General features: G+C 35.1%; 1 protein-coding gene across 2 annotated transcripts in view; it reads right to left on the minus strand.

The window, feature by feature from the left end:
• The window catches only part of LOC123530173 (uncharacterized), a 101,015-nt gene that overhangs the window by 63,596 nt on the left and 23,142 nt on the right, over positions 1–14,277 (minus strand). The window contains exon 7 of one of the 2 annotated variants that reach the window (XM_053522145.1): positions 11,299–14,172. The exons of the other annotated variant lie outside the window; for it this stretch is intronic. Coding sequence (XP_053378120.1) covers positions 14,117–14,172 — 56 coding nt within the window. The 3' untranslated portion in view covers positions 11,299–14,116. Of the gene's footprint in view, positions 1–11,298; positions 14,173–14,277 lie in introns of those variants that run through there. 2 annotated transcript variants of the gene reach the window in all.

Consider the following 14,277-nt stretch of genomic DNA (forward strand, 5'->3'; position numbering starts at 1 on the left):
GTTGTAAGCTAGGCTCTGATTGGCTAGTGAAAGGGCCGTCAGAACGAGGCAATGAATAGGTCGTTTTCAGATCCTATGCGTAGCGTAATAGGAGATGTACTTTAGTCAGATTGGGACACTATCTAAAACTTTTGCAGAGAATTCATTACATCATTAATTTTGATAAAAGAAACATAAAACTATTGTTAAACAATTATTAAACACAAAATAAAACTGTAAATATCTTTTCTTCTTGGGTGCCTTAAGTAAACAGATTTAATAAGACAGAATTCTAACTCCAGCAGTGAAAAATTAAGGTTGACTCCAGTGGGTCTGTTTTGAATTTTGCTCACTTCGTTCAAAAATAACCGTGTGGCAGAAGTAAAACCTACCTGCATTTCTTCCACAATATGTAATCTAAAGAATGAAGGTAAAATAGAGAACTTTTACCGCATGTAACTCTTTATTTTAAGATGTCTAACTCTGCCCCTCCTGATCCAGAGGTAAATTCACTTTGAACAGCAAAAAATCGCTTATAAAATGAAAATTTTCCATTTTTATACAATCCATCCATAACAAGTCTTGAAAGAAGTAAAAACTTACTAGAAAAAGGAAAATATGGGGGGAAATTGTCCCAGTGAGGCTTGAACCTACGCCCTCCTGAAAATTGCAGTCAAAGTAGGATTATGGCAGGAATTGAATACTTTTCAAAAAGGAGGTACTCTATTACGGGTCCAATACCTTAAGAAAATCTTTTGCAGATCAAGAAATACCATTCCTACCATATGACCCTTATCCATCTGGAAACGTATAAAGTCGGATAGATGTACGAGACATATATATATCAGTCGAAAAACCTTGCCTGAAACCAGACTGAAAACTATAAAGCAATTTTTTATCATTAAGATCAGCTTCAAGTTGATCATACGTTACTTTTTCAAATTTTTTGAAATGATACTTAGAACTGATACTGAGCGATAGTTGCCAACTTCTGTTTCGTTATTTTTCTTAAATAATCGTACAACCCGGGCAGACTTCAGATCATCTGGCACTACACCTTGGATAATTGACAAAGTAATAACATGAGTAAGAGGACTTGCTATAAATAAGACACCTTGCATACTTATATTCGCCCTTTTTAAGGGTACCTGACTTCAGTTGACTTGCATTTCACTGCACACAATTCAACACCCCCTTTCCTTTTAGCTTTTTTTAAAGCAAATGTATGGATATCTTGTGGAAAATAGGTCTATCAAGGAGTGAAAATCTAGAAAAATTGATCTGAACTAGCTTAATGTTACATAAAAAATGAACAATTTTTATTGGTATACAGTCAATACTAGTAGTTTCTATCAAAATGTTGCTGCAGATGGATGGGGTACTTGTTAACATCAATAATAGCTTGAAATTCATAAACATCTACAGCATTTATTTATAAAACACTTGAACTGCTTTATTATGTAATGTATGCATGAGAATAAAGATACTAAACAAATATTCCGTTCAATTGATATGATTTTAGATAAATTAGCAGCACTTTCGTTAAAATGTGAAGGAAGCTGCCCTTAGATATGGCCTAATTTTCAGCTAAGATTTCTTTTGAGGATTTTTTCCTGTTATGAATAAGTAACTTACAATTATAAATTATTAATAAAACATTATATTGGAATTAGTTCAAGGTTCTCACATTATTTCTAATAATATAAATTTGCCTAAAACGCCACCCTTGTCTCATATTTGTTTTTGGCGAGCCATTTTACAGTTCTGGAAACAAGTTAATGTCGTAGGGGTAAGGTCTGGGCTGCACGGAGGTGTGGCAACAATTGCCGCGAGTTGCAGTACGAAAGGGTACACAGTCAGTCATGCAAAAGCATTTTTGGGCTAGCCTGGGACACAACTTTTTTTTCTTTAGTCTTTTATTAAAAAAACAAACTTATTTCTGAAAAGTATCTAGCAGTCACAGCTTGGCCCTTTGGCATAAAATGAGCCTGTATTATACCACGTGAATCCCAAAAAGTAACCAGCATAATCTTGCAAGCAGAGGGAAATAGCTTAAACTTCTTTGGAGGTTGGTAACCAGCTCATTTCCACAGCTTCGACCGAGCTTTTGTTTCAGGTTCAGCATAATGAACCCTCATTTCATCCCCAGTGACAACAGTATCATGCTGTGGTCAGCCTTGATGCCTTAAAATTTAGGTCTCAGCAACTTTACACTTACCTAATTTTTCGTGTACAATCTTACGTGCCGATGCTTTACCGACCCTCCTGCAATGGCACTCTGCGAACTTTGTTGACAAAAACCTCAACATTCGCTACCATTGTAAGGGTCACTGCCTCCCTTTATTACAGATCCCTGTTACTCAGTTTAAGAGTTCATAGTAACCTTTACAACTACCTTGTTTAAAGGCTCAAAACTTCATGTATGCATACTTCTCACTGAAAATAAACTGACCGATTTATTGGTTTCACTCATGTACCAGGATCGTTTAAAAGGTACGGGCTATCCATACTTCAGTCATTTTCCAAGAAATGACTACGTGAGACCTTCAAAGTACTCTCCATCTGACTGTACACACATTTTCAGGCGCAAAAGCCACTCCGAAAATTCTTTTTTAGGATCGCTCTTTAGGTAAACTGTTGTTTATACACAGGTAGAGCCCTTCCAACTACGCTGCGCGTTTCAAAGCGACACCCCCTTTAGCAAGATTTAATGTATGGACTCAACCAAGTCAGAAGGGGAGATATCAGAGCTATATATTAAGTGTGGTAAAACCTCAGTATAATTCTCCTTGAAGTATTCAACGATGAGCTGGGGAGTTGTCATGTAGCAGCTTGATGTCACGCGCCTCTGTACTTGGGCGCTTTGCTGTGTAGTGGTCGAGAACAGCAGAGAGGACCATTTCTTTGTAAAATGTACCAGTAGCACTACTGTGTTCAGGGACAGGGACTCGAGACACAATTTCATCGGAGTCAAAGAACAGGGTATACTTAACCCGCCTGACGCTTCTGCTCCGCCGAGCAATAACGTTATTTTCACCTACCCACATTTTATTATTTTCTTTATTCAATATTGTCAAGATCACCACCTGAACAATTTCTTTGGTAAGCCCAGATTCCTCGTTTTTATATTTGAATAGCAGGACGGAAGTTTTTTCCACCCCTCTCCCTCTTTTGCTCAGGGGTCAATAAATGTGGTATCCAGCGTGCAAAAACCTTACGCAGATTTAGCAGTTTTTTAAAAAAATAATCAGAAACACCGCCGACGAATTAGCCCGACATTCCCCCTATCTGCTTCCACTGTGCATCTTGCATATTTCTCGATTATTGTTTTTACAGTATCAATGTCTTTGTCAGACACAGCAGTCAGAGGACGACCAGGACGGGTCTCATATTTGGTGCCGGTTCTCCCTACTTTAGAGATACCTATCGGGCAATAGTACTGTATGGCAGCGCACTGTACCCGTACACTTTGTCCAAGTCGGCGTTAATTTCTGATGCGCCGATGCCAAGCAGTCCGCGTATTTTACAATAGGCCCTCTGGTTTTCGCGAACATTTTTTTTTATTCATTTTGTTGGATTTAACGTCGCACCGGCTAAATTATAGGTCATATGGCGGCTTTCCAGCTTTGATGGTGGAGAAAGACCCCAGGTGCCCCTCCGTGCATTATTTCATAACAAGCGGACACCTGGGAAGAACCATTGAACTTACGTAAGCCAGTTGGATGGCTTCCTCAGCAATTTTTTTTATCCAGTATGATATATATGTATTTCAACAGCTAATTAAATGTGCTTTTGCACGTGATTTTATTACCATTTCCAGTCTGTTGGACAGAAAAATCAGTACTCATTCCACTGGTATGCCACAATTGAGGATGCACGTGCAAATGGTTAAAATATTCACGGTGGGGAAACCAAGAATGGAACGTCATCAAAAACCAGCGCAAATGAGCTGACCACACACAAATTTACGCCGATTCAGGTAAGAAAAGTCTTGTAACTTTTTTATTACTGCAACTTTCAACTCGAGATAAAGAGCACCGTACCCGGCCTGGAGTATACTATTCTGCGGTAGTGTTCCATTTTGTACGTATAGCTTGGTTTTTTCCCGAAAATGCAAACAGTTGGCAAAGAGGACATGAACAGCACCACACTTTTGTCTAAGAAGGTGAGTTTTGATCGTATTTTCGTGAAATGAGGACAGATTTGACGCTCGTTAAGTACCAGTCACCAGCATAATAATCAACCATTGTTGTATATTTTGCTGTTTTCAAGGATATCAGGTGATATTTTATTCAAAACAAACAAAATTATTAAAATGAGAACATCCACACTGACGACATTGTTGGAGAACATTCACACTCTTAATTGCCATTATTGTAGATATGCTTCCTAAAAGACGTCTCTTAGGCAGTCACTATGTCAACAACAAATATCGTCTATACATACAATCAGCAGTTAAGACCTTTTACCGCGAAGGTGTAGACCAGTTCAGTAAAATAGATCTGCAAAATCATATAAGAACGGCTGAGCACATGTTAGGCTAATATTTATCAATGTGTATGGTGTAACATGGACATACGACGTTCAGATTGACTGCTATCTTAGGCCGAAGACATTATTTTAGGATATCAAGATAAATTCGATTAAAAGTCCTGCACACAAAGTTTAAAAGCTAATAGTGGATTGGAGTAGTTATTGCACTTTTGTATATTGTAATTTTGTTTATAACTATATCCATCCAATAGTGCGTAAACACGGTTAGTTATTTCATTACTTTAATTAAATATTATAACTGTAAGATATTTTAAACATTAATTGAAAAAAGGGAAGTCGAATATCGACTACAATCTAACCTAATACATTCAAAAGGCACCATCACTTTAGGTTATTCTGAACATTTGATAAACCGGAAGTAAGGCATACAATGTATTATATTTCCGACAGAGAAATTTCAGTTAAAGCTGCATTGGGGACAATTTATTTTTTAAAAGATGATTTCCCATAGGCACCTATTACTAAAAATTGCCTAAGGCTTAAGGCCTAACATTCTGTCTAGCAAATAAGCATATGACACTATTATTTTACATTTATTCTATAATTTTGAAAACAATCGGGTTTTAAAGACCTGCTCTAGTCCTACCTTTTAACCTTAAATTGTCACTGAAAAGGCATGAAAGTCTTGACTATGAACAGTGACGCCTATCAAAATTGAATCTATTTTATATAAAATTCTGCATAAAATATTTGTGGTTTTGCGTGCTAAAGTGTGGCACGTAGCCGTCATCTATTACCTGTTGTAATCATGGGTTGCATACACAATAAAACTTGAATAGCCGCGGAGCAGGGCTTCAATCAAATTTCAAATCAGTGAAGGAAAAAATATATCCGATCTTATAGAACTACCATGAGCATCATACGTGAAAGAGATTCTTCTAAGCCTTTTTGTGTGATTTCATGTTACTGCTTAAAAGTTCGCCAGTATTTATGCACCATTCCACATTCCTAACATCTTGGGGTTTTCTCTCCAACGCGACTAGTGTTCCCACAGAGCAAGTTTTCCGGCTAAAGCTACGCCACTACGCACTTCAGTCAAAAAGCTGACCTGCTAGCTGCTTTCAAAAGCCTGCTAAAAACTCATTTCTTTGTACTGTATTTTGTTAACTGACTGTATGTATATGAATCTTGTTTTACATTCATGATTTTTGTATATTATATAAGATTTTAATAGATTTTTTTTGTAGATTATTTGAAATACAAAATATTATCTTACCGTTAAATTGCTGTAATTAATTTCACGTTCAGCTTATAATTTTTCATACGCATCGTGACGTCATTCGGGCCGTAGAACTTTATAATATCATCATTTATATGGTTCGCTCTGGATCAAGGTAAGTACTTAATGTTAATTTTAAGTATAGGATTTTGGTTTGGCAAAAGAAATTTATATAATACTTTGATGTCTCGCATATGTAATTGGTGCCAAAATAATTTATATGGGATGAGAATTTTTATTGTCTAATTACTGGCTATACTGTTAAGTGTTTGGTATTATTTTTGTTTACACATTTAAGCTCCTCCTACAGTATGTGACTTACCGGGTTGATAAACGACTGGAAGTAAATGATTTACCGAAAATAATTTCCCAAAAATTTGAAAAATGTTACAATGCCACTGTAGAAAAATAAATTCAAAAACTAAAAAAGGTGGGAAAAAATATATGTTTTCTTTTCCCTTTTTATATAAGATCTACATTTATTGTCCAAGTAAAGTGTGTCCCTTATTATTCAACATGTACTATGTTGCGGAGTCATTCTTTGTGATTTCAGCTAACTGAAATATTATTGTCTCTTAGTCTGTCAACTCGTCACCGGTGTAGGCCTATGGGGCTTTAAAAAAACGTTTCAAAGCCCGCCCTCTTAGCACAGTAGGTAGAGCGTCGGTACAAAATCCGGGAACACTGGTTAGGTTAACTGCCCGCCATTACATGACTGAAATACTGTATTAAACCCAAAACAAACAAATCATTTTTGCTGTCAAGCGTAGTGTTGTAAAATTACGTTCTCGTGTTATTTTATTTTATTTTTTTTTATATTTTTTTTTTCAAATTTATCGCCCTGAAAATTTCGATTTTGACAATTACTGCAAATGTTTTACGCGTGATGTTTTATGGACCTTTGCGAATACACCGGATGGAGACAAGCTAAACACCCCAGGCTACGTTAATTACCCCCAAAATATGTCTGTAATAAAAACCATCAACTGAGACATAAAGAAGAGATGTTCTGTCATATATATCTTCTTATAGCTTAAACGATAAAACAAGATATTTATTTATTAAATTATCTAACGGCAAATTGATCACATATGTACTTTTTTTTTACTTATTATACTTTTTTTGCATACAATTATAGATGGATGTAGAAAATTATAAAAGAAATTTAGGTGACAGTTAAACAGTTTGTTTCAGAATAGTTTCGAACAGCTGGACAACACAACCTAAACTGAATTAAACGCATATATAAATTTTGGCAATTTCTAGTGTTATGTGTGTTTTTAAATGCCTAGATCCACTACTATATAAGTTCAACATTTCATTTCAGTCATCTTTGTGCACATTTATATTATATATACATTTGTTAAAAACACATTTTATAATTGTCTAAAACATATACTATCTTACATTTTATAATTAACCTAAAATAACTATTTGCTATTAAAAATTATTGTATTACAATAAAACTTCACTGTTTCACAATATTCGCACTAAGACCATAAAACAATTGCGAAGAGGTGTCCGCCACGATAATCTAATCTAAACCCCCGTCTTATCTGCTGCTTATCAGCGATTATGTAATAGCAGCTAATTGATGGGCAATTTTGCACAACAGGGGTCCCCATCGGACCATGAAGATTTGTGGAGTAGGAATGTTGAAAATTAATATAGTTATAAAAATGTCCTTGTTTTCATAAAAAATATCTGCCAATATCATGATAATGAAACAGGTCATATACCGGTGAAAGTGATTATTGTATTTGATAAATATATACTTGTTTTTCTTTTCAACTTGAATAATAAGTTTCGTAAAGTGCACCTTTTTTTCATCTTCTACTGAAATGCATGCACGGGTAAATAATTCAACTTATCACCACAGTTAACATGACCATCATTCTTTAATTTGTAATTTATACTTTTACGTTCACGCAGTGATCAGTGAATGTAAAGAAGCCATGGTTGTATGTAATATTTTAGGCACATATATATCAAAATTTTCGCGAAATGTTTCAATTATAGAACAGTTTATAGTAATATACCGGCACACAGTTTGTAAAGCAGTTACATAGAATTAATTCTAATTGCCTTTTTAATTAATTTAATGCGGACTTTTTAAGAAAAAAATTCCAATTAAAGATATGACTTAAAGTTTGCCAATTCAAAAATTTTACCTTTAATCATAATATACCAATTAATGTCATTTATAATGTCATTTTATGCCAAATAAAGTACATGTTATTTATATATGTTATAATAAATAAATGAATAAATAAATAAATAAATCGCTCAAACAGATATGCCACACATTGATAAGCATTGCCTTGTGTCGTCGTACCGTCAAGTAAATATTTGTGAAAAGCGTGCTCAAGATTGCGATTACTTCTATTTCAAATTAAAATGGAAGCAATTTGTTATTACTCAATTTTAAAATAAAAAATACCCAGACAATGTTCAGACAATGGAGAATACTTCACGAGGTTATAAAATAATGTCATTTTGATAGAAAATGTTTTTATAGCCTTTTAAAACCCGACATAACCGATCTTTTCAAAAATTCTATATACAAATACATAGAAACCATAGTCATCAACTTCAAACAAAAATGGAAGCAATAAGTTTTTGTATCACATCGATAAAAAATATATTGAAATAAAGGGCAACAAATGAAGATTACTTCACGAGGTTATAAAATTTTGTTAAATAACGATAAAAATACGTTTTTAATGTTTGAAATATATTTTCCTATACAAACCTATAGTAAAACTGTTTATCGATAAACGTTATCGGGTCCGCGATCCGTGTATATTCAAGGGAGACTACTTTTGCCGAAACTACTGGCAATGTATTGGAATGTTGGCCATGGAAAGAGTTCAAAAACAATAATATAGTTTATTGAAAATGCAACGTTCATCAAGTGACAATTATTTGCAAACTATATAAAGCAGAAAATAACAGCGGGAAGATGTGATCATTCTCGAAAAAAGTAACACGGTCCTATTCATATAGATTCTACTCAACTATATAGATCAAACGTCCTACGGATTGCAACGATATTTTCAAATTGTCGTCATTAACTGTATGTCATGAAAATATACAAATACTGTCATCCGAAACAAAATAGCAAGTGACGCACAGAATGCAGCAAAACTTATCACTTTTACTGTATACATGTCAGATAAGAAAAAAATGGCTTAGATTTTTTCAAAACAGTGTGGATGTTCTCCAACAAGGTCGTCAGTGTGGACGGTCTCATTTTAATAATTTTGTTTGTTTTGAGTAAAATATCTTCGGATATCCTTGAAAACAGCAAAATAAAACACTGGTCGAGTATTATGTTAGTCACTGATATTAAATGAGCATCAAATCTGTCCTCATTTCACGAAAATACGGTCAAAACTCACTTTCTTAGACTAAAGTGTGGTACTGTTCATGTCTTCTTTGCCAACTGTTCGCGTTTTCGGGAAAAAACCAAGCTATACGTACAAGATGGAACACCACCGTAGAATAGTATACTCCAGGCCGGGTACGGTGCTCTTTATCTCGGGTTGAAAGTTGCAGTAATAAAAAAGTTACAAGACTTTTCTTACCTGAATCGGCGTAAATTTGTGTGTGGTCAGCTCATTTGCGCTGGGTTTTGATGACGTTGCATTATTGGTTTCCCCACCGTGATATTGGACTGTTGCCACTACTTTTCAAATGCTCCTTATAAAATATGTGAAGATAGCTGCGCATGGAAAATGATATTTTCCGACCACCCCTGGTATATCGCTCCACATTTCATGGGGAATGAAAAGGGGCGCAAGCTTGAACAAATGTTTATCAGAGTTATCACGGAATCCGTGACATCACTAAATGATGTCAATAGTTTGTTTAAATTTGAATTTTCTTTAAAAAAAACCCACTTAGTCAGAACAGCACAATTATAGGTCACATAGCAACTTTCCAGATTTTGAGGGTGGAGGAAGTCCCAACTGAAACTGTCTTTAACCAAATGTCCTGTTAAAAAGCATTACATATTTTATCACTCATACCAAAACAAGAGGACTATGATGGTCCTGAATCGCTCACCTGTCCCCACATGACCCAGTTTTGAACTGAGTATGACGTTTTTTCTATTATTTGACACAGTGACCTAGTTTTTGACCCAGTTTTGAATCTGACCTAGATATCACCAAGATAAAAATTCTGACCAATTTTCATGAAGATCCATTGAAAAATATGGCCTCTAGAGAGGTCACAAGGTTTTTTTATTATTTGACCTACTGACCTAGTTATTGAAGACACGTGACCCAGTTTCGAACTAGCCCTAGATATCATCAGGGTGAACATTCTGACCAATTTTCATGAAGATCCATTCAAAAGTATGACCTCTACAGAGGTCACAAGGTTTTTCTATTTTTTAGACCTACTGACCTAGTTTTTGATCGCAGTAAAACCAGATTCGAACTTGACCTTGATATTATGAAGATGAACATTCAGACCAATTTTCATACAGATCCCATGAAAAATATGGCCTCTAGAGAGGTCAGAAGGTTCTTTTATTATTTGATGTACTGACCTAGTTATTGATGGCACATGACCCAGTTTCGAACCTGACCTAGATATCATCCAGGTCAACATTCTGACTAGTTTTCATGAAGATCCATTCAAAAGTATGGCCTCTAGAGAGGTCTCAAGGTTTTTCTATTTTTAGACCTAATGACCTAGTTTTTTTTATCACAGTTGACCCAGTTTCAAACTTGACCTAGATATCATCAAAATGAACATTCAAACCAACTTTCATACAGATCCCATGAAAAATATGGCCTCTAGAGAGGTCACAATGTTTTTGTATTATTTGACCTACTGACCTTGTTATTGAAGGCATGTGACCTAGTTTTAAACTTCACCTAGATATCATCAACTGACCAATTTTCATGAAGATCCATTCACAAGTATGGCTTCTAGAGAGGTCACAAGGTTTTTCTATTTTTAGACCTACTGACCTAGTTTTTGACCACAGTTGACCCAGTTTCGAACTTGACTTAGAGATCATCAAGATGAACATTCAGACCAACATTCATACAGATCCCATAAAAAGTATGGCCTCTAGAGAGGTCATAAGGTTTTTTTATTATTTGACCTACTGACCTAGTTTTTGATGGCACATGACCCAGTTTCAAATTTGACCTAGATATCATCAAGGTGAACATTCTGACCAATGTTCATGAAGATCCATTGAAAAGTATGGCCTCTAGAGAGGTCACAAGGTTTTTCTATTTTTAGACCTACTGACCTAGTTTTGGACCGCACCTGACCCAGTTTCGAACTTGACCTAGATATCATCAAGATGAACATTCTGACCAACTTTCATAAAGATCCCATGAAAAATGTGACCCCTAGAGTGGTCACAAGCTGAAGTTTACGCACGGACGGACGACGGACGCTGCGCGATCACAAAAGCTCACCTTGTCACAAAGTGACATGTGAGCTAATAATAGTCGAAGCGTGTAAAAATATAACACAAGACGGTCTGAGGTCTGTACCAGTAATAAATAGCCACAAAATCATATAAATATTTATTGCACATCTAATAGATCAAATATGATATACGTATCATATACATGTAAAGAAATATAAATAGAAGCGTAACAACGATTGCAAAATTCTACAATGCATTCAAGTACGAAAAATACAAAACATCATTAGCGTGAATATCAAAAACAACAGCAAAACATATTACCTTTACCATGTGCTTCAGTAAAACTTTTATTTAAAAGGCATAATCGGTATACATCACAGATTTATCGTCGCATTAAAACAATTACTTTACCTTAAACAATGTTGGATCTTATTCCAAAATCAGCTACTGACAATGTTGTCATAAAATGCACAATACATACGAATAATTAAACGTGTTTTCTAAAATCAGGTATCAGCGTAGAATACCATTTAAGAATGGATTGCTCGTCAACACGAAAATATCGATAAAACCGATGGATGCTCACCGAAATTTGCATTTAGAAAGAGCAAAAGTGGAATTTACTGACTGGGTATATGTAGTTTGCTGATGCTGAATGATCAAAGGGCTCATTGAAAGAAATCATTCGAACGGATAAGGAAGAAAATATGTGCAACTCATGTCCTACGATTCTTAGCTGAATTACAGGCAGTGGTTGCTGAGAAATACTCCCGACTATGATGGCGCTATAGTTTACAAATGTTGAATAATCAAAGGGCATTAAATCAATAAAAATCCTCCAAACGAAACACGAAGATAATGCGCATCTCCTCATAGTAAAACTTCCTATGAAGTATGGCTAAATTCCAACCAGTGATTGCTGATAAATACTACAGACAAGAATTGTACTATAGTGTATTATTGTTGCATAACCAAAAGGCAATAACTTGTGAAAAAAACATTTTACCAAATCACGAAATTAATATGCTTATCTCCTCTTGATAGTGAAGGTTCCTATGAAGTATCGCTAAATTCCAACCAGTGGTTGCTGAAAATGACAAGAATTGTACTATAGTATTCCAACTGTTGAATAATCAAAGGGCAATAATTGTGAAAAAAACTTCTGACCGGAATACGAAAGAAAATATGTGCATCTCTTGATAGTGAAGTTTTCTATAAAGTTTCGCTAAATTCTAACCCGTGGTTGCTGAGAAATACTCCGAACAAGAAACTCGGGACGGACAGACGGAGGACGCGGCGACTATATTTCCGTCAGTCTTTTATAAAATAATTTTCATAGTTTAATCTTATCATCCCAGTAAACAAGATTTAGGGTTGAATATTGAACGGTCATGTAGCACAAACTCCAGACAGACGATTTATGTATGAGATTCTGTAATGGGGTTTTGTAATAACTTTTCTTTTTTAACAACATACATTTCAAAATAAATGACAGTACTACTTTTACCTAATAATAATTGAATTTGTAAGCAGTTTGAAAAAAAAAAAACATTTTCCATCCGAAATGTTTTGACATACCATTATCTATTAGCAAACGAGTATGTTCTGCTTTCGTTCCAATCCTGTTCATCTACGTACTGTGAATATACCAGCATATATCTATTGACATTTACAATGAATAAAATAGTTTTAAACTAATGCCCCTTACACTATAAAAACCTGAATAAAACTGTTGGTAAAAATGACAATACACATATTATAATTATTAAAAATAATAAAATACAGATTAAATAAAAAGCACAACTATAGTTCAACAAATACTGACCGACCACATGTTTAAATGAAGGTTAAAATTAATAAAGCAAAAATTTGTTCCGACTGCTTGCGTGTATAATCGGATGAAACATGACTGTGGTTACATCACGGTACAAAAGATCAAGCTTGGAATTTCCAAATGGGGTGAAATACCACTGATATTACTTTTTAAATTATGCGAATATGTACGACAGTTTACCCAGCGCAAACGTTACTTCTCTTAATAGTACTTTTGCAGAAGTGTGGATGATTTATTTCATGTATAGCATAACTTGTAAAGTGTACACACACGTCTTTTAGCATCTAACTTTAGACTATTTAGCAGGAGGCACAAACTTTCGTTTTGTGCTGTTAGTGAGCTTTCATACCAAAAATATTTAATAAAATCTGGAAAGTAGATCCCTCGGAAGCACCGAGAACAAGACAAACAGTGAAAATTGCAGACTCGGTTTGATTGAGTCTGTTCATGAGCAGTAATGGAAAATGCAACACTGCCCACGCCCCCTAGCATCGGCTTAAGCAGTATTCAATCTTCAAATCTAAATGAGTTGAAATCAATGATCCCGAAGGACCAGAAAATATAACAACCCTCATCACGAAAAGTGGCCAAATATTCAATATTGTGTCAAATAATATTATTTCAAGCTTTTAAGTATATGGGTGAAGATCATATGAAGGTAGATTTGTTATATTTATATGGGTCAGTTTGCCACAAGGTTTGTCGAGAGTGAGTAAGAACTAAATTGCGGTATTTATGTGGTCTGTGGGACCAAAAGGGATGTTTATTAAGGTTATAAGTTTGAAGAAGAAGGTCATATGAGGGTCAAGGTGGTTTATATATAGGTCAGTTTGAGGGTCTTACCAGAAGAATTATTGAGTGTGAGTATGAACTAAACTGGCTTATAAATGTGGACTGTAGGCAATCTGACTCATATAGACGGACGGACAAACGGACAGTGCAATCGCAACATGCCCGGGGGCACATGAAGACTTGCACAATTTTTGAAGCACAAAACATTACTTTTAGTGTAGTATATTATTTCATGAATATTTATAAAAGTATTCTGGGTACATTATGAGTTTGTTGAGCAAAGAAAGTCTTTCTTGGAAGTCTTTATTCTATCTGCTGTTGGAACTACAAATAAAGATTACTTCGTAACACTTTCATAGGACGGTGGTGGATTTGCGTTGGCATTTGGTGGAGCTGAAATAGAAAGAAAGTTGACAAACTAGAAGATGCTTTTGTAGAAAAGCGCAATGTCTCCCCTAATGCATAGTCATATAGAAAGAAAGTCAACAGAGGACAGGA

Source organism: Mercenaria mercenaria, chromosome 13 (assembly GCF_021730395.1).
Source record: "Mercenaria mercenaria strain notata chromosome 13, MADL_Memer_1, whole genome shotgun sequence".
Taxonomy (NCBI): domain Eukaryota; kingdom Metazoa; phylum Mollusca; class Bivalvia; order Venerida; family Veneridae; genus Mercenaria; species Mercenaria mercenaria.